Source organism: Thermobia domestica, chromosome 11 (assembly GCF_964235325.1).
Source record: "Thermobia domestica chromosome 11, izTheDome1.hap1.1, whole genome shotgun sequence".
Classification (NCBI taxonomy): Eukaryota; Metazoa; Arthropoda; class Insecta; order Zygentoma; family Lepismatidae; genus Thermobia; species Thermobia domestica.
This window is the reverse complement of record NC_137464.1, coordinates 74,830,600-74,851,634: the sequence shown is the minus strand read 5'-3', so window position 1 is coordinate 74,851,634 and position 21,035 is coordinate 74,830,600. Positions and strand designations below refer to the sequence as shown.

Sequence of the window (21,035 nt, the reverse complement as noted above, 5' to 3'; positions counted from 1 at the left end):
TCTATGTTGAGAGCGCAGGTTCAATTAGTTAATAATAAATAATTTACAAATATACATTGAATTATTTCTACGGTGACCGAACATTTAGAATGAATTTATCTAGGAACAGATTTTACACATAAATACACAAACGTGATACACATTACATTTCTTTTTAGTTATCTACCGGATTTTTGTCATGAGACAACATGAAATTTTATGTTAATATATATAATTTTAGTATTTCAAATGTGAAAGTTGGGAAGAAAGTTATATTAAAAAAGGATTTAAATACAAACGACTTTATTTTGTTAAAAGTTTCCTGAGACATCTTGTACACAGGACAAATTATATATACATATTACATCACAAAAAAGTGATCTCGAAAAAAAAAAATGCCTTGCACTGAAACGACCAGATCATTCCAAATAGAAATGGAGCAGGGAGCAAACCGTATGTTGTGGGCTTGTTGCTAGTTTGTGCGAGGCGTATTCTTAGAAAGCTAGCTTCTTCATTAGCAGGTAAATGTGTTGGTCCACTTCGAAGCCGTGGAGGTTGTTCGCGTCACCTTGCAACCTCATGAGGAGTCCCCCATAGGACACGTAGGCAGACCTGCAAAGAGAACGTGACAGAATTAGCACTATTTCTCCATCCACTCAAGGAACGGGGAAGGCACTTCAAAGGAGGTGGAGAGAGACAAAAGGAAAGGGAAAACAACAGCTCCATGAGCTATTCTTATGTACTCTGCCAGCTTGGAGATAAAAGGATACAAAGCAAAGAGCTATTCTCAAACAACAAAATTAAGATGTTTCGATAGAGGAAAGCTCAAGTCATACTATAAATGAATAAATAAATCAAATAAATAAATAAATAAATAAATAAAATCTAAGGCATCGAATACCTTTAATTTAAGCCTTTCGCTAAGCTCACCCACTTACTTGAATTTTAGTGAATAATTCAGAAAGTGATCCTCATAGCATTTGCAAAATGCTATTTGCATTAACTAATGACTATTTTCAAGACTTTTCATTCAGCATGAATTTGGGTGCCAAAGAGTTATGATGTAAAAGTGCGCACCCAAATTTCTGGTCTATCAGAAAGGGTTTGGAAACTCCTTATAAACTGCCTTGCTTACTTTTAATATTTCTTATATGCCTCGTTCTCTTTTACATTATTCGCTGGAATTCAAAAAAAGATTAGGTAAGCTCCACGAAGAATCTTAAGAGGCACCATCACTTCGAAATTAAAATACCGCTAATTTTACGGTAATTATGTGATATCTTCAAATAGATAAAAGATAATCGAAATGTGGAACAAGAGCACCCTAGACAATATTATTTTTACCCGAGATACCGTTATCATGACTCACTTATCTGCTTTCGATTTCCAGCCATTTAGAAAATCGGTCGCGTTTCTAAATGGCTGCAAACGGAAAGCTACTAGGTGACTCGTGATAACGCTACCTCATGCATAATATTGTCTAGGGTGCTCTTGTTCCACATTTCGTTTTATCTGCGGCATTTTATTTTCGCAGTGATTAGGTCTCTTAACAGTAATAATAATTCCAGAGTTGCCGATGGAAAAAAAAATAGCGCTCGGGGAAGTTCTTACACTATTCTCCATTTCCCCCTGAACCAAAAATCGGGATGCTTCATTAGATAGCGTCAACCAGGAGAGCTAATGGATTGATGATCCTGTAAAGAACACACAGAAAACAAGTTTGTTTACATCTGGTTTACTCTATATTCGGCCTCTTCTCCGCCAAAACGTCAAACAATGATATCTAAAACTGCGATTGATAACAGTTAAAATGGTCATACAGTTTCAAATTATTTATGGATAGAAGTATCTGAATTATTATTATCTTACTATCAATTGATTAAAAGACGACTCATATACAAACAAGGTAATATCGTACTTTAAAAACAAAGTAACTCGATAAAAATCACAGAGGAAGAAAATGCTTCCTAAGTCCGTAACATAAAAACTTTTGAAATTGAATATTTACTTATTATTCTCTTTAGAAATATGCTTAATAAACCACTTATATAACGCTCCTGATTTTCTTGAATTGTCTTCAGAAACTGAAACATGTAGGAGCCCGATAAACAGAACATACGAAAATTAAGAATAATCTCAGTAAATGTGCAATTTCTGGATAAGTAGATAGGTTTGAGTTTGTTTTACTCAAAAACTACTGAATTAGTATTGTTATAGGCTACTCAAGTAATTAACTATTTTCTTGAATTCGGGTAAATCTATGAATAGTTTTCCAGTGCGAGAAAGCGATTTCTTTAGCACCTTAACTTTTGCATAAACAAGTATGAGTTTCCTCGGCTAAACGCCTGAGAACTGGGGTTTAAAATATTTTTCAGTAATTTTATCTGATACTGAGAAGAACGAGACTTCAGCTAGGGTACTTCAACGCATATTTGTAAATGCGAGTATTTGAGCAACTTCCTGAGATTGAATAAATAAAAGTTGTACAACAGATTTCGCGGAGCAAATCTTTTGACTCATTTCTGTACTCCTATGTATTTCACGCAAGTTAGATTACAGCTTTTACAAATACGTAAACAAAAATACTAGGGAGAATTAAACGAAATCCGCAAGTGTAATTAAAACCCCAGTTTTATTTCTTAGGAATTTGGAAATATGCAAAGATAGTCCTTGAAATATTTCCGAGCTTGTAGTACGAAGCGGTGCCGGGTTAGAGCTGAGTAAAAGCTGATTCAATATGGCAGCACCCAGGAGAACAGCATGAAGTTATTCGAATTTTATGGAGTGAAAGTGTGAAACCGGTTGAATTTTATGGAGTAAAAGTGTGAAACCGGTTGATATTCATTGGAGAATGAAGAATAAATATGAACTGTCTGTTACAGTGACAAGTCTGCAAATGGTGCAAGTATTTCACAGAAGGTACGACTTTGCTCCCTGTCTGGGTCAGACTCATCGAGTTGTGACAGAGGAGTCCATAGAGGAGTCCATAGAAACAGCAGAACGGTTTATTCAGGAAAACTGGCTTGTCACCCTGGCTGAAATGACTTCCTTGCCGACTATGAGTTTTGGTTCAATACAACACATAGTGCATGACGAACTCCGCTCAGGAAAGTATCCGCCACATGGGTTCCACAACAGCTGATGCAGGAACTGAAAAGATCGTCGGGTTGACACATGTCAAGAACTGTTGCGGCGTTGTGAAGAGGATGGTGAGGATTTTCTAGTTCAGACGAAAGGTGCAAACGAAGAATGGCGACATTCTTCTTTGCCGAAACTAAAGTTTTGCAGCCAGCCCTCTGCAGGCAAAGTCACATTGACTTTATTATGGGATTATAATGATCCTATTCTGAAACACTATATGCCCTCATGTACCACAGTGACTAGTGTCACCTAAACTTACCTTCTCAAGAACCCTTTGAGGCCAGCAAAGCGAAGAGGACTGCTGAGCGCAGGTGTTTTGCTTCAACACGATAACACCTGTTTTCATTCTGCTCGTGTAACATGAAAAACCATCGACGATCTACGCTTCAAATGCCACTACATCCGCCATACTTGCCAGATTTGGCTCCATCACATTTCAACATATTTGGTCCGTTAAAGGATCACCTTGGAGGGGGTCAGAAGTTCAAGCTTGATAAAGACGTGAAATCGGCGGTGCACGAGTAGCTACAGCGTCAACCAAAAGATTTTTTCTTACAGGGTATTGGAACACTTCCTAATATCCGATGGCATAAGTGCATTGAACTTGGAGGGGACTACGTAGAAAAATAATGTACAAGCAAACTTTCTCCGTACAGTAAAACAGTGGAAAAAAATGAATTGTGGTTAAATTTGATTCTCCTTCGTACTAGAGGGCTCCTTTATTTTCCCCTAGTAACTAAACGTTGTAGATCATCCTCTTAAGATTCGTTCTTATTCAAACACGAATACATCATCTTCAAGATCTTGTAACAGTTAACGTGAAGTTATAACCTATGATGATAGAAAGGCAAAGACATTCTATTTGGTATATTTTAATTAAAATTATGACAATCACTGCACTGGCTTACCCATCAACTTTATCAGAGATGTTGACGTAAATCATCGATCAATAGTATGTAACATCTCTGATGAAACTGACAAGAAAGCTTCCTAAATGATGGTCGATATTATTATTATTATTTACATTACGTAAAACCGAAATTATATTTTATTTCAACAAATATTCGTCGTAAAGACTTAAATTAATTACACAGCAATTCTATTTGAAACTGTTTACTTTAAAAAGTGATCATTAACATACTGCAAATTGAATAGTTGGAAAGTTTCATCGTTCATGTTGAAGAAACTACATATACGAAATGGTTCCTCTATATTGCGGATTATTATTATTATTTACCCAGTTATGACAAAACAAAACTGTAATTTAACAGCCTAGGTTATTATCCGATTCGCCTTTCTCCAGTCTCAATAAAGGAAATCAGGGTACTTTATGTCGAGAAATGTTAATCAGTATACACACGTAATAAATCCATAATTAGGCTACGTAGTTCTTGTATACGTGGTATCCCAAATTCTAATTCTCTATTCCAGCTCGTAATTAGCAGTTTGCCTTATCCCTTTTTGAACCATAAGGGAAAGAAAGTGGCTACTCTACTCCTGCCTTTAGTCAAAACAGACACAGATATGCGTAGTGTCAATAAACTTCGTGATAGTATTTACCAACATCCTGTATAATTTATAGTATATATTTGGTCTAGGAATTAATTCGTGCGGGTGGACAAGAGATGGCGCAACGAACGGAGCGTCCCACAGTTCCGTGTATCCACACATGTGTTGCAAACCCCTGTCATCGCGTATCGTTCGTAGTATAGGGCAGTGGATTAAAGCGTCAACAACACCAGTTTGTAGTTAAGTGAACATGGCGCAATTTGTGCCTGATAAAGTGTTTTTGCGGGGTGTCCTGCTGCATTACTTTAACATGCAGAAAAGTGCGACTGAAAGTCATCGTATTTTGGTGGAAGTGTATGGTGACCATGCTCTAGCTGAGCGAACGTGTCAGAAGTGGTTTGCACGGTTTAGAAGTGGTGATTTCGGCTTGGCAGACCAAGAGCGAGCTGGACAGCCAAAAAAATTTCAAGACGAAGAATTGACAGCATTGCTCGAGCAGGATTCGTGTCAAACGCAGGAACAACTTGCAGCAGCATTAGGCGTTGATCAAACAACAGTCTCCAAACGCTTGAAAGCCATGGGAATGATTCAAAAGATGTCACATTGGGTTCCACATGAATTGAAAGACAGAGACGTTGAAAGACGAAAAACCATTTGCGAATTGCTGCTTCAACGACAGAGCAGAAAGGGGTTTCTGCATCGAATTATTACGGGTGATGAGAAGTGGATCCATTACGAGAACCCTAAACGAAAAAAGGCCTGGGTGAAACCAGGTGAACCAGGTCCATCACAACCAAAACGAGATATTCACTGTGCAAAGGTTATGCTGTGCATATGGTGGGATATGAAAGGTGTGGTGTACTATGAGCTGCTGCAACCGGGTGAAACTATGAATGGAGAACGTTATCGACGACAATTAATGCGTTTGAAGCAAGCTCTGGCCAGAACACGACCAGAATGGGAGAACAGACATGATAAACTTATTGTTCAACATGATAACGCTCGCCCACATGTCGCAAAACCGGTCAAAACCTATTTAGAAAATGTCGGATGGGAAGTTTTACCCCACCCGCCGTATTCACCAGACGTTGCTCCTTCGGACTACTACTTGTTCGATTGCATGAACAACGATTTGATTGGACAGCGGTTTACTTCTTCAGAAGATATCGAAACATGGGTCTCTGACTGGATCGCTTCCAAGGATGAGGACTTCTTTCGCCACGGAATCCGTACATTGCCTGACAGATGGGCGAAAGTGGTGGCTAGCGATGGACAATATTTTTCTTAAGGTATTTATGTATTTTGTGTTTGTACTACAGCTTCAATGTGTGCGTACCAACCGCACGAATTAATTCCTAGACCAAATACATATTTTTAAAAAGCTGTATAATCTAAGCAATCATATAAGGAAAATTATCACTACTACCAACACCTTGGCTTCAACACAAGCGACGGGACATGAGAGAAAAAAGGACAAGCTATGAGCAGATAGTTATTCCTTCCTGTTTCCTTGTTGCGAATTTCAATAAAACAGAAGCACGTGATCCATTCCATTCTTGCCCTCTTTCAATTGAAGTCTCTGACAGTGTGATGGAGAGGTTGAGAGATTAACGTAAGTAGAAAGCACTAAATTTAAATTCCATTGACGTAATATGCAGATGGAATCAGAAGCAATTTTAGACAGGCTCCTCTCCTTTTTTGTGAATGAAACATTTTTGGAGAATAAAAGAAAAATTGCTGCTCCTGCAGCTTGAATTAAACATGCAGTTCAGAATATTTATTGATAAGACTATTATAAAAAATATGTTTTCCTGTGCTTTGTAAACTGGAAGCACAATTTGTAAGGACACTTACAATGATATTAGTCCGCGAATTCAGTTTGTAACTAATCATTCCCTTTATTTGGGAAAAGTTGTACATAACCGCAATGCTATTTCAGAAAGCTCCAACGGTTTGAACAGAAAAATTTAATATTATTAATTGTTCTCCAATGCAATGACTTCATCCACGCGACTTACGTTATTGACCGCAATTACAGTGATTCAAAATATGTACGTGGTTACAAGTCGATGCATCTCTCTGATCACAGCTGCTTGAAGGAGTTTGATGTACTTTCTCTTTCGTGCCTTTTACGTATTGTGAATTAAGTCTCTTTTTTAAAAATATTTTTGTCAACTGTATAATCACTAAAATAAGTATTTCAATTGCTTCAATTACAAGGTTTATTTTCTGATTGATAGAATGTAATTTCTAAAATCAAATTATTTCAGATACATGGTTTCCTTTTAAGAAAACTTTCAATAGAAATGTTATTTATTCTATTTAAAAATAAAGAACAAAAACTAAACTTACATATTAAGATTTTTGGTAAAATTATAAACTCTAAATCTTGCGTTGAAAGTCATAAATCTTTAAAGTTAACTAATGTGCGGGACGTGCCTGCATCGCCGTAAGTTTTTGATATCTGGCTGTGTATTTTGTTTTTATAAATCAACATCTGGCTACATATATCTAGTTATTTCATAAATATTGTCAGTTGTTTCATAAATATGTTTGACTGCCGTTTAACATGCTGAGAATGAGTAAGTTCTGCCATCTGGGTATAGTGGGCGTAGTAGGTCCCTGAGCTATTCGTTCCACGGTGAGACGCATAATGGAGCGGGTCGACTACGAGAATCGTGTAGTGCTATGAACGCAACACAAGACTGACTTGCCACTACCACGGATCTTCGACACTCTGAAACTCCTGTAGATCAATGAACGATTTATCTATCGCACCACCCTGCATTACAATGAAACGGGAAATGTCAATGATCGGCAGCGTAGTGGCAGATCGTGCACAGTGAGAACACCACAGGACGTTAATAGTTGCAAGGACTCGGCGAAATCCCGTCAGGATTCAATCAGTAATGTCCTGAAATATGTCGAATTCGAGACCAACCATGTCATGAGTGCTAACAGGACCTGCAACTCAAGACTACAAACAACGTACTGGTCCTGCCTGACTGATGCGTTACGCCAGCAGAGTGGTAAAAAGCCAAAAGGTCTTCTCCTCAAGTGTTATTTACGCAGCAAATGATCACAGAACAATTTTCTTTTCCGATGAAAGCTGTTCACAGTTAAGCAGTCCTTCAATACTCAAAATGATCGTATGTACACGTCATCAGTGCAAGCTGCTGAACGTATTTCCAGAGTATAAAGATCCCATCACCTAGCAACAGTCATGGTGAGATAGGGTGGAGCTTCAACGGCACAACACTACTGCATTTTTGTGAACAAGGGATGAAAGACATCTGCTATCATGTACCAATCCAACAATGGATCTTCTAACAGGATTCTGCTTCCGTACATAAGGCATGGTCAACACAGGAGTGGCTACAGACTAACGTCTCAGATTTAATCTCATCAGACTGGTCCTCTAGCAGCCCAGATCAGAACGACCTGACTACTAACTGTGTTAACTGCTTCAATGGCCTGCAAGAAAAAAACTAGTGTGAAGTGCGCCCTGAAGAGCAAGAAAAAACACCCTCAAGCGCGCCCTGGTCAAGGCAGCTCACTACTTCCCCATCGATACCATTTGTAATACCATTGAGAATGGCCTCGCCAGACTCCGGGCTTGTATCCAGACTCAAGTGGATATTTTGAAAACTGATTTGTACTCTTCATGCTCCACACTTCTATGTATCATCTTGAAAAAAGGCTATCAAAATATCGAAAACACTGTGTTTCATTTTCAAACTTCTGACAGGATTTATGAAATACTAAGGTGCATTTCTCAAAAGTCAAGAAAGTGTGTAGCCTTTACATCCATTCATAACCCTTGGGCCTTTATGACCTATTCTCTTCCTTGTTGCACTAGAGTCTCGGCTCGCTGCAAACTACAGGTTAACATCGCGGTTAATTAAAAGCTCTAAACGTTCATATTTAACAAATTTATCATTATTTTTAAGATTGCCCAAACTTTGTACTATATTTTTATGTAGCTCTTCGAGAACCTCGTTATACCGACAATTCGGCAGGTAGCGTCATCTGGACTTATTATAAAGAATTGTCATTTTGCCCCTTGTTTTTTCTGCAACCAACATTACACCCCTTACGAAGGGTTACACTTGTAAAATTTATTCGTGTGGCTAGCTCTGCTCTCGTGTGAACAAAAACGCCCTGAGTTTGACTTTTGACCCTTATTTGAGATGATCAGAATAGGAACAAAATTTTCATCACATGGTTTATTTTGGCCCGTTTATCCAATATGGTGGATTCAGAGTGGCACCTGAACAAACTGCCGAAATTACAAATTATCCTAATTCTTATAATTATGTGCCTCGGATCCGGAAATTCTCGCTGAAATGATAATTACAAATAACGTGCCCATCATATTAAATACAATTTGTTCATACAAAATACTGTAATAGAACAGGGTTGCACGTTACATACTGATTATCATACACTTTTTCTAATGCACTTTATTTTTTATTTATTTATTTTTGAAAAACTGTTGATCATACTTAAAGAAATGAACATTATTCTAGTGTTCTTCAGAAACAGAGAGCAGCATTTATTAACAGAATAGTTTGACCTGTTCCCGAAAATTACGGAATTTAACTTTCTCAATACATGTAAGATAAAGAAGATAGGATTATTATTATTATGCAAATAACGCAGTTATGTTTCAATTTTAATAGAAGCATATTCACTCCTCTTACATGAGAAAATGTTTCAGTGTTGCTAACTGTACTGTATATTTTTTCCTAAGTATCAATGAAGTAATACTGCACATTATCAAACAGTGTGAAAACAACAATACGCAACTTCCTTTGATCATAAGATATGCTATTATTTGGAGTGATATAGTCAATTTTGACTGAGAAGAATACCCTATCTGGAAACGTCATAACACAATTCGAGAGATTTTTATGATTCTGAGGTTACGTCCAGAACTGTTGTAAACAAACAAATCACTAATAAAGTTTTCTTAGCAAAAGTTGGCAAGACCTGTCGAGACTATTATACCTGTTCAATTGAGACTATTATACCTTGACAACAACTTCAGATGTACGAAAAACCATTCTTTAATAAACAATTCCTGAAGATTTCCCCCCTACAGTTAGAACTAGCAGCCTCTTATTCCCCCTCAAAAAAAAAAAAAAAAGTTTTCTTGTGGTCCTTCAGCCGACTTTTTCAGAAGTACTTCCCTCAACCTGACTTTCTCGGTAATTATGAAATACTGTCATAGAAAACCTGCAATAGTATGTGATTGAAGAAATTATTGCAAACAATCACCACAGCCTTCACTCCTATAATGCCACACCTAGTAATAGAGTATGACACGATCTTCACAATATTTGATGTATTGATACTCTCTACTAATAGACATGCAAGCAGTTTGCACGTATCAAACTTCACAAGTAATAGTAGATATCGTGAATACAAAATTGATACGAAAATATGGTTTACAGAAGAGATTGGGGAAGGGTGGTAAGAAAGAAAGAAAGATATAGAAACAACAGTATCTAAGTACGCAAACAGAAGTAGTTAGGGAATATAGAGCAAAAGAAGTATAATGGAGACGAAAAGACGTAAAGAAAAAAGAAAAATAGAGTAGGAAAATACACGAAATATACACGGATGAGGAGTGGAACAAAGCATTAGGAAGATTAAAAGCACATACTGAGAAAGTGTGAGCAAGAATCAACCACGTAGTCTAGATGTTTGAAAAGGGGAGTGAAGTACAAAATGACAAAATGGCAAGTACAAAATGACATGCTCTTAAGAGATGAGCTTAAGAAAGCTATACGCGAAATGAGGAAGGTAAGGTAAATGAGTTTATTAAGAATACTGAGTAAAATGTGAACAATTTTCAGATTATAATGGATACGAGATATAACCGTGATCACAAGATTTCTTGAAGTTAATAATGATATCATTACCTAAGCATACTAAATCGAGGCCCAGAAACACGTGAAAATTAAGTACAGGCTCATTCGACTCATCAGAATTGTCGTTGAAAAGGCGTTGTATTGTGTTGTGAATGTGATATCTCGTTCCTCGCCAACCCTAAATGTTAAATCACATGCAGCAAGAATCATACTTCGAACACGGAATAGAAGGTTTTATGGTAAATAAAGTTGAAGAGAAATAAAGAATGAGTCAGAAAAAACCTGGCCACTTTCCTCCCTCCATATTTTCTAGTATATAAGATGAACATTGGCAGCACTGTGCATAAGCAAGGGCAGACTGTCGATCTTACTCACGAATAGATTGTCAGTTGTGAAGTGTGCATACTGTGGTAAAGAACGATGAGTCAGTTAGAAAAACGAAAACTAATTGTGAACAAATACCTCGAAAATCCAGGTATGTCCTTAAATAAATTAAGCAAACTCGTAAAATACCCTCGGTCTACTGTGCAAAATGTAATTAAAAAGTACGCACAAGATTTAACTGTTGAAAGAAAACCTGGCTCAGGTAGAAAACCGGGGACTAGCCAACCGAAGCTGGAGAAAAGGGTTACTGCATTGCTGCGTCAAAATCCTTACTTATCGGAAAGAGCAGTTGCTGGTGTGGTCAAAGCGTCCCAATCTACAGTGCACACATTTAAGCAAGGAAAAGTTTACGATCTTTCAAAGTCCAAAAGGTACCTAACCGAGACGAAAAGCAAAAAGTGACGGCAAAATCCAGAGCAAGAAAACTCTATGATCAGTACCTTACTCAATATGGATGTTGCATTATGGACGACGAAACCTATTGTGTCGCTGATTTCAGTCAAATTCCCGGAAAGGAGTAGTACGTGGCACTGAAGAGGGGAGATTTGCAGGATAAATTTAAACAACGGAAGGCATCCAAATATCCCAAACAATATTTGATTTGGCAAGCTATTTGTTCATGCGGTAAAAAAAGCAAGGCGTTCATCACAACAGGGACAATTAACGGCGAAATTTATACGAAGGAGTGTTTACAAAAACGCTTGTATCCATTTGTGATGTCATACAGTAACTCTGTTTTCTTTTGGCCAGATCTTGCTACCTCTCACTACTCTAAAGCAGCCACTGATTGTTATAAAGAAAAGGGTATCGTCGCAGTTCGAAGAGAGGCAAATTCACCAAATTGCCCTGAACTTAGGCCAATTGAAAAATATTGGGCCCACATTAAAAGAACATTGAAAACATCAAAAGGGAAGGCGGCTGACTTGAAAACTTTTCGTCGCAAGTGGACTGCAGCTGCCAATCAAATAACAGAAGAAGATGTGCGAACTCTTATGAAGCGGATTAAGAGTAATGTACGAGCATTTTTCCATAATTAGTTCTTTATAATATATTTTGTGTGTTTATTTTTTTAAACTTTATAGTCAACTAAAATATGCAAACGACCTTTCTTCTTTTCATTTCTTTACCTACTTTTTTGGTCAAAGTTACTGGCCAAGTTTTTTCTGACTCATTCTTTACTTTGGAGTGAGACAGAAACGGAACATAGATGCTACTGGTTTATTAGTAAAAAATGTATACAAAAACAAGGAAATGTACGTTGTGTTTATTGATCTGGAAAATATTTTCGACCGAGTAAACTGGTAAATTTTAATAGATGTTTGGTTGTAATTGAAAGGATCAACATTCATCAATAAGAACAGAAAAGTAATGAAGTATTGAAACCAAGAATAAAAAGTGAATATAAAATTAGACAAAAACTAAAAAAAGAAATTTATTAGAATAGCAAGAAAAAGTGTTATTCTAAGGGATGTCTAGAAGGAAAGCAACGAAGACATGAAAGAGTCTGCGATTAGTGGCTTTATTTTATATATATATATATATATATATGTATGTATGTATGTATAGAGTATTGTGTATTCTTATAACGGGATGAAGGGGGTATTAGAGGGGATCATGATACTCATACACAGGACTTCAACTTGGCAGCAACAACTTGCCAAAAATGGCACCATACTCTTTACTTATTTAACGTATTCCTATTAAGAGCTATTTATGCTCTTGAAAGTATTGCATGTGCTCCCTAAACATTTACATTAATATGTATAGAATAATACAGAGACTAACTATAAGAAGACATATACAAGAAATGGAAGAAAGAACTCAGTGGAATTACAGAAAAGACAGCCACACCCTGAACACAAACTATATGCAAAAACGTTAAGAATGAAATGACAATGATATTTGGCGATTATGCCCTAATAGTTTAGTAAAACCGCAGTAATTTCAAATGAATGATGGAAGAATTTGTGGAAGAGATTACGAGAAAACGGGATAACAACGGGCATGAATTTGTCCATCTGATTCCTGGATTGTAAGCGAACCAGAAACACATTACATTGTAACTGAAAGCTAGATTCTCAAACTATTTTCGCTCCAGCGTAGCCAAGTGGAGTCAGTAAACCAGCAAAAGCAGGAGTACGGTAGCCAGTTCATTTCCCGTTGTTCAAAAAGTATTTGAAGAAGTAAAAAGCTGGAATGAATGGGCTGACTGTCACTTAAGATTAGGAATGCCAATATGCAAGAACTGAATTATTGGGACTTCATTATGCAGACATGTACTTGCACAGGTCATTAATATTCCTCTGATATAAAGGCAGTCTCTCTCTACAGTATCGAATAAACTGACTTTTCACGAAATCAATGCCAAGCTACATTCCTTCCTCACACCCTCGGAAACGGATGATTCACTTAACTAAATCTAAATCCTTATACACTTTCTCCCCGAAAATGATTTGCTCTCAAATTGATTTTCTCAAAATCATGAACTAAGTACATATTATTGAACATGAGAACTGCAAATTCATCCCATTTGCTTATAATTCTTAGGTCTGTTATTCACCCACAAAACAAGCTTCCTCGAAACCGCTAACATTTTTTTTAAAACAAGATTTTAGATTTCTACATTGCCACAAGGCAATCTCAACTGTCCAGTTTCAAAAGACTGTATGAACGAAAGTAAGTGAAGTATTGGTTACAAAATCTGACTAAGATAAATGAGGTTAATAAAAGAATGGTTATTAAAAGCGTCAAATTAGCTCATTCATTCCAAATTACTGACTGACAATAGAACATGTAAAGTGGCATGAGCCTATATATATATATATATATATATATATATATATATATATATATATATATATATATATATATATATATATCGTAAATAGTCTTGCATCCACTAGCACGATATAACATTAAAAACACGACGCAAATAGCAAGTAAGGCATTAATCGCTTACATTATACATTTCAAAAGCCAATAGTACTGTACAAGTACGATCAACAGAAAAAGTACGTATCTTCCACTACTTATGCCAAGCGAATCTATCAATTTCAATACGATTTTTATTACAGTAAAAATATTAAAGTTTCCTACATGCCAAATAGAACCCATATTGAAATTAGTCAGCCACTGACAAGCGAATGTGTAAGGGTGAGGATATGGGAGCGAATATACATTACAAATATTAATATATACGTAATTTGGACTGGACTGGAGTTCAGCGTCCCGTTCAGCAGCCAGGCTATATGGGACATTGACCTACAACTTAACGTTAGATCTGAACCACAGGAGCTCATCAAAAATCGAACCCGGGTCTTCCACGCCAAAGGCGCGTATGCTATCCACATAGCCACGAGTTTATGTAGGGAATTCATCGAACTTCTGGAAGAAGCACTCATTTGCTCAGTAGAGCTTACGAACTGTTGCGTACTGAGCAGTATTTATTAATTTAAAATATTCTCCTCTTCACATTCTACTGTGTCCAAAAGGAAATTTCAATACAAGATTTATTGAGTGGTTAAATCGCTGGTTAACGAGTGTATACGAAAGGCCAACAACGAACAGAACACATCTACAGAAGAAGAAAAATATAGTTCTGTGATCAAAGAACTCTGTTCACGAAGACTGTGAAGATTGCGATTCCTATGCACGTTGCGAATAAGGTCGTTCAATGACTTGAAACTCTGTGCTCGGAATACTAACTAGCAGCTTGCTACAGGCTGTTTGAGAGCCACTGAGTTACTTGATGGTCTACTCAGAAAAAAAAAAAAAAAAAAAAACTATTCATGTTATCACATTCACCCTAAGGATGGAAATGAGAAACATTTTCGAGTCTATGAATGCATGAATCAGGGCTGCCTACTAGAATCATTATCCTGGGGCACTGGAGAATTCGGATATTTTCCTCAAGAGGAAACAAACTTTTCGGAGAGAGAGAGAGAGAGAATGTGTGTGTGTGTGTATTTTTCCCTGTATGTATTCTTGCTTCTGGATCATTTAATTGAAATATTCAAAAATAATCTAGGTAGTGATAATGTGCTTCCTCTGGGGCGAAGCAAATTAATTTCTTCCAGTGGCGTATTTACAATTTTGTTTCGGGAGGGGCTGTGCTAACTTTCGGGGGGCTTTGCCTGAAAATGTGAAAATTCTGCAAGATATTTCATATAATTTACTATAGTAAGTAAGATTTCGGGGTGGGGGCTTAAGCCCGGAAGCCCCCCCCTAAATACGCCACTGATTTCTTCCGTACTCATCTTTCCTCAAGGTAAACTCATGTTCTACATCGCATTTTCAATTGCACTTGGCACTTTCGATTATGTTCAGTTACAAAGATTTTGAAGGCAATACTTCACTTAAGTTAAGCAACTTTTAGCATAAAATAGTAATATTTGTCCCAATTATTTTTAGTTTAAAATGAAAGCTTGAACTTAAATAATTAGTTCTAGTTTTAAGACAAATCATGCAAGTCACACCACATTAATTAATTTACGAGAGAGAAAATTGTCCATCACAACTTGCACATCAAAATTGTTTAAACGTAGCCTACATAATATAACGTGCTACATATAAAATCGAACGATTTTTGGCTCTTAAATCTCCCACCTTTTCACAATCTCACTACTCTTCTCAGCACATACTTTTATCATTCCGCTGCACCTTGTGACACGATAGTACCAAACTTGCCCCCATTTCTCTAATTGGACCGTGTGGACCAGATAGGTAGAATTGAGGCTCATCCCGCTATTTGGAAATAATTATCTAGTTATGATTTTCCAAACATCTTTCCAGTTTTGAAACTTACCCTGTTAATATTGAACACACCACTTTTTTTAGAAGTTTTTTTTTTTTTTCATAAACTACATACTAAAAGCCCTTGAAAATATTCATACTATAGTGTGTCCATAAAGTTGCGCAACCCAAAGTTTGATTGTGTATATCTTTTGATCTAAGAGTGATAAAGATCTGAGACTTGAAACAAATGTAAGCATGTTCTATGTAGATATTTTCGAGATCATGAACAATGCTAGAACTTGTAACGTTTTTGTGTAGTATCGAAAGAAATTACCGTAAGTGTAAAATAAAAAATGTGCAAAATGAAGAAAATCAATAATCAGTTGCAGAAAAATGATTTTCTGCGGGTGAATTCCTGTGTATATGTACACTATGCATCGACATTTATCCATTGGTGCCAAAATGTGACAAGGTTGATGGAGTGTTGCCATATAACAAGGCTATTTAATGCAAGTCCGCAAAATGGGTGTTTTTTTTTTTTGACAGAAACGGGCCCCTGGCAACATTGTTGTTGTAAAATTACTGCAACAGGTGTATTTTAGGTTAGTTAATGATAAACAATGAGAATTTGCACATAATTGATAAAATGAATTTTTATTCAAAAATGAGGATAAATTTGTTTCAAGTCTCAGGTCTTTATCATCAAAAGATATATGCAATCAAACTTTGGATTGTGTAACTTTACGGACAAACTGTAGTTACCAGAAACTAACCATTGGTATGTAAATTGTCTATCATTCAAGAATAATCTCTCTAACGTCCCTCAACACCGAGGCTCCATGAGATGTGAACGTGGGATCCGAACCACATGATGTCCCACTGAGAATCGAATCCCGGTCTCCTGTGTCGAAGTTCGTGGACAATGCACACTACCCTTCGTGTACAGTCGACAAAAACACGAAAAAAAATAAACACTTATCTTAGATATATGCCTTGAAAGGGACGCAGAATGGATTTTGTTTGCTGAAAACCTATAAGGATTATATAAAAGTTACGAAAAAATGTGTTCTTTCTTTCATATCTTTCTCTTGGTATCACTACACTTCTACAGTGCTCTGAACTGCTTCCATGTACAAAGACTCGTCACAAAGTGCGCCAGCATTCTTGCTTTTGAAATAACAGACAAAAGCAAACAAAATTCTATGTGAATTGAAGTTCATTTGTCCAAATTAAGATTTTCTCCGACAATTTTTCCTGAGGCTAAGTTCAGTGGCATTTACTAATTATTTTGCGTAACAATGTGACAACTAAAAGAAACATTTTCGAACAATATCACGTGACTTGGAAACTTTTTTTTGTTAGCTAAATCTGAGTAGGTCACTGTTGCCTCTGCCGAGCCCTCCTCCTGCCCTTCGCCCTCCTACAAAGAAGACAACGGAGCTATTAGGAAACAAACAAAAACAACAGTCAAATCCACGACTACGCTTCTACCAGGTTCTGCTGCATTTATTTTTACGAAAATTTCGCTACGTCGATCTTTCCCCAGGCCCAGGAATCCTGCAGAACCAAGTTCATGGTTCGAGGCCTCTCTACAAGCTATTGACTCAAAAATGGAATAATAAATTGTTTTTTGATAAAGCACAACTAAATTTTTCATATTGGAATTTTTTCCCAGTACCCGCTACAAAACTTAGAGGTCCAACCATATATATGAATTATAGGACCACACCACTTGGCCTCGCATTTGCAACTAAAATAAACTTTTATTGCTATGTGTATTATTTACATAATAGAACCATACCATATGTACTATAACCTATGCCTTAGTCATAGAACTGTTCAGTTACAAAATTACGACATATGAGACCTAAACTGAGATTAAATAATTCTATTTCTTCTTCTTACATAATATTCGTTGGGTTTATAATTTACCACGAATATGTTGGTCTATTCAGATCTGTTGATTGAATTTACTACGTTCCAGAAATTCAATACACTGGCATTGACAAAATGTACTGTAAATATTTCACAATCAATACTAATATATATAATTCCGACGTAGTTTCGCTTTCTAGGGGAACGAGACTGGAAATAAAGTATTAATATTTTTGCAATCACATGTAGTAAAGAGAGTTCCAAATTTTTTCTTGAGAAAAATCCATTTTCCGTACAAAGATTGCGGGATCCTGAGTCAAATTTGTTAAAATCAATACATGCAATCTGGGAAGCGAAGATGAGAAATCACAATGACATAGATTTAAAAAATAATTTTAAAAAAGCTATCAAAGTGTGAAACTACATCTCTTAAAGCGCATAAATTATGTATTTTGACAGCTCGTAGAATTGTTTGTTTTCCAGGTTCTAAGCATCGTGCCCAATGAGATTTTTTGATCAGGACTTCAGAAACTAAAATACATGTTTATATTAATGAATTTCATCTAAACCCAATACACATCAGACATATTCTTTATCAATTTGGTGAAATACTCCAAGATATAAGAAAGTAGGAAATGATTCAGGATTATTTCATATTTCTATTCTACATATAAAATATATTTTACTTGATCTCCATTAGCTTAGAGAAAACAGCTGATACGAATATCCTTTTGGAGATATGAAAGTTACAGCTGTGTTTGAATCACTTAAGGCCAAAGAGGTCATCTAGCTATTTCAGACAAAAATAATCAGAAATACTCTAATTTGATTGCAGCTGATACTGTTAAGTATATTTCGCTGTACAACAATGGTTCTCAAACGTAAGGTCAGCTGATTCTAGGAATATGCAAATTCAATTGAGAGGTTTTGTAATGCTTTAATTTCTTTAGATACTTGTGAGTTGGTTTTAATGTGAAATCAATTATGTTTTACTTGTTATATATATATATGCATGCTTTATTACATTGTTGCTTTCGCTACGAAACACCCACGAAACAAATCTTGGAGGACTCTTATATATAAGCAAACTAATAGATTACGGGTGAGGGTAAAGGAAATCCTTATAGCTCAGGGAAACAGAGGGAAAAAGGAAAGGTTCTATCTATAATATGTGTTGTTCTACAGAATGCCAAGATAAAGGGACATACGTCTGCTTCTATCACACACAGAAACTGCAGTTCCACCAACGCATTTCTTAGGTATGAGTGAATTTAATTGACGAAGCGGACTGTACCTTCAATAGTTTTCTTACTAGTTAATTTTCTAGAATTAATTTTTTTCATCAGCGAAAAGGTTTGCTTTCTGTGGGATAAATTAGTTTAATGGGTTCTTTTTTTATTTTTAAAAGACATTTAGCGTCATAAAAGCGTGAAATAAACGTAAGTTTTCCATTGAGTAGATACTGTGTGCCATTGTGCAGTTTGAGAACCACTACTATAATTGAAAGCGATAAAGGTAAAGAAAGCTTTAAGAATTTTCATTAAGAGTAATAAAAATTAAGACAGTTTTACCTAGTACAAACTTTTTTTTTTTTTTAGATATTTTGCTTGTAAAAAAAATAGCGGTACATTTCTAAGACAGTTATATTTACATTACAATTAAAAATCATACGAATGTCACAGAATACATAATTAGAAATCCCTGTCGACGTGGCGATTCCTGATGAACTTCTCTGTAGATTTGTGGCAACATCGCACGGGCAGTGCAGATAGTGGTCGTGAATTTCAATTTACACAACCAGCTAACCACACTGCCAGAGCAACGATTGCCTTTACATTCGAAGCATCACTTCTTCACTGTTCCAACAACTCCATAACTGTAATACATGAAACAACACATACACAAAGGTACATTAAAAATCGCAATGCAATACAGAGAATACAAAGAACATTATTTACATTCAATTACGGAAGCATAAACAAAGTAGCAAACAACGAATATGGGGTAATTAGCAGACCATAAAAAATATTGCTTTCCAAATTAGTGATTTTTTTTAGATCTTTCTTTTTTTTAACGATACGTTCTTACGCAGGCACGAACACCCGATAACTTTCACGTACTATTAAGACCGTTGCTGCTGTTGTGCCTTTACTATAACATACCTACCTATCTTCCTATTTGCCCATAAAAATTTCCAGTTGAACTTTAACCAACATATTTTTACAACACGAATCAAACTAATATAGTTAAGCACTGTATATTTATGAAATCCAATGAATTATCAATTATGAATTCCGTTCACTAGTATGTGTCTAACAATTCCAATTTTTTTTTCAATTTGTATATTGATGTGTTTTTAGACAAAGAATATAGACACAGTACAATTGCCAGCAGAAGCAGGTATCGCCTTATACAATTTCTCAAATTTCGATGGCTATTTGATTAGCACACGTATCTTTGGCGCGGGAGACTCAAATTCGAGAAGTCCGTTTGTTTTCGTCTTATATTAAATACAAGACCCACGTCTCGTATAACCTCAGTGTTCGAAGTGACGTTACTCTCCAAATCAAGCAACCACACTACGGAGTGAGTGAGCTGATTTGAGTACATTGTGCCATAACTTGAAAAAAGTCATGCTGTTAAGCTAGGGAATGTGTGTTCCCAGAGTTTTCTTCATTTTGAAGTTTTTGAGAAAAGAAAATCTGCATACATACTATTGCTAGTTCCATAATACGTAGTATGTGATATGAATAAATTGGGTGGCTATAAATATACCTAAACCTATTAGGGTAGATCACTGATTACTTTTAAGCAGAAATTGTACGAAGGTGGTTGGATGACGCTAGATGAGAGAATAGAGTCTTTGCGGATTGGCCACAACTGTCACCTGATCTGAATCCCTTGGAATTTGGAGCTCTAAGGAGCGTGCTGTGAAACTCAAGAGATTTGATTAGGATTAAGAATTAAATTTCAGGGCTTCCGGCATCTATGGCCATGTTAATCCGTCACGTATGAGGGATGACGTCCCTCGGCGATCACACTATCCCAAGAAAGGGGAGGAAGAAAGGATTGGGAAAGGAAGGAAGTGACCTGGGATCTGTATGTAAGGGACCATTCCGGCCACTATATAGTGTGAATGAGGAAATCCCAGGAAACCTCACTCAGAATGGCTGGCCTGAAAAACTTTACACTTTTTCGACCGTGTCCCCCCACAGGGAACTCTGCGATTTGAATCGCCTCCGGAAGAAGGGTACTTCAACGTCTACTTTGGATCCTCACATATAACAAATAATAATAATAATAATAATAATAATAATAATAATAATAATAATAATAATAATAATAATAATAATAATAATAATAAAAACAGACGAAAAGGATGTTTGAGCAAGGTATAGCGAATGATAGATATGTGGGGCATAATTTGCACTCAAAAAGTATGTTGTCAATCAGCTCCTTCACGGATTTGGATATTATATTATTTGATATACATTAACATCCATAAAAATTAACTAGACATTGTAAATTTTGAAGTTA

General features: G+C 36.2%; 1 protein-coding gene across 2 annotated transcripts in view; it reads right to left on the bottom strand.

The window, feature by feature from the left end:
* Positions 1–265: 265 nt before the first annotated feature.
* The window catches only part of Polr2H (DNA-directed RNA polymerases I, II, and III subunit Rpb8), a 630,556-nt gene continuing 609,786 nt past the window's right edge, over positions 266–21,035 (bottom strand). For both annotated transcript variants that reach the window (XM_081730608.1, XM_081730609.1), the window contains exon 4: positions 266–591. In XM_081730608.1, the coding sequence (XP_081586734.1) occupies positions 474–591 (118 nt within the window). In that variant the 3' untranslated portion in view covers positions 266–473. The remainder of the gene's footprint in view (positions 592–21,035) is intronic.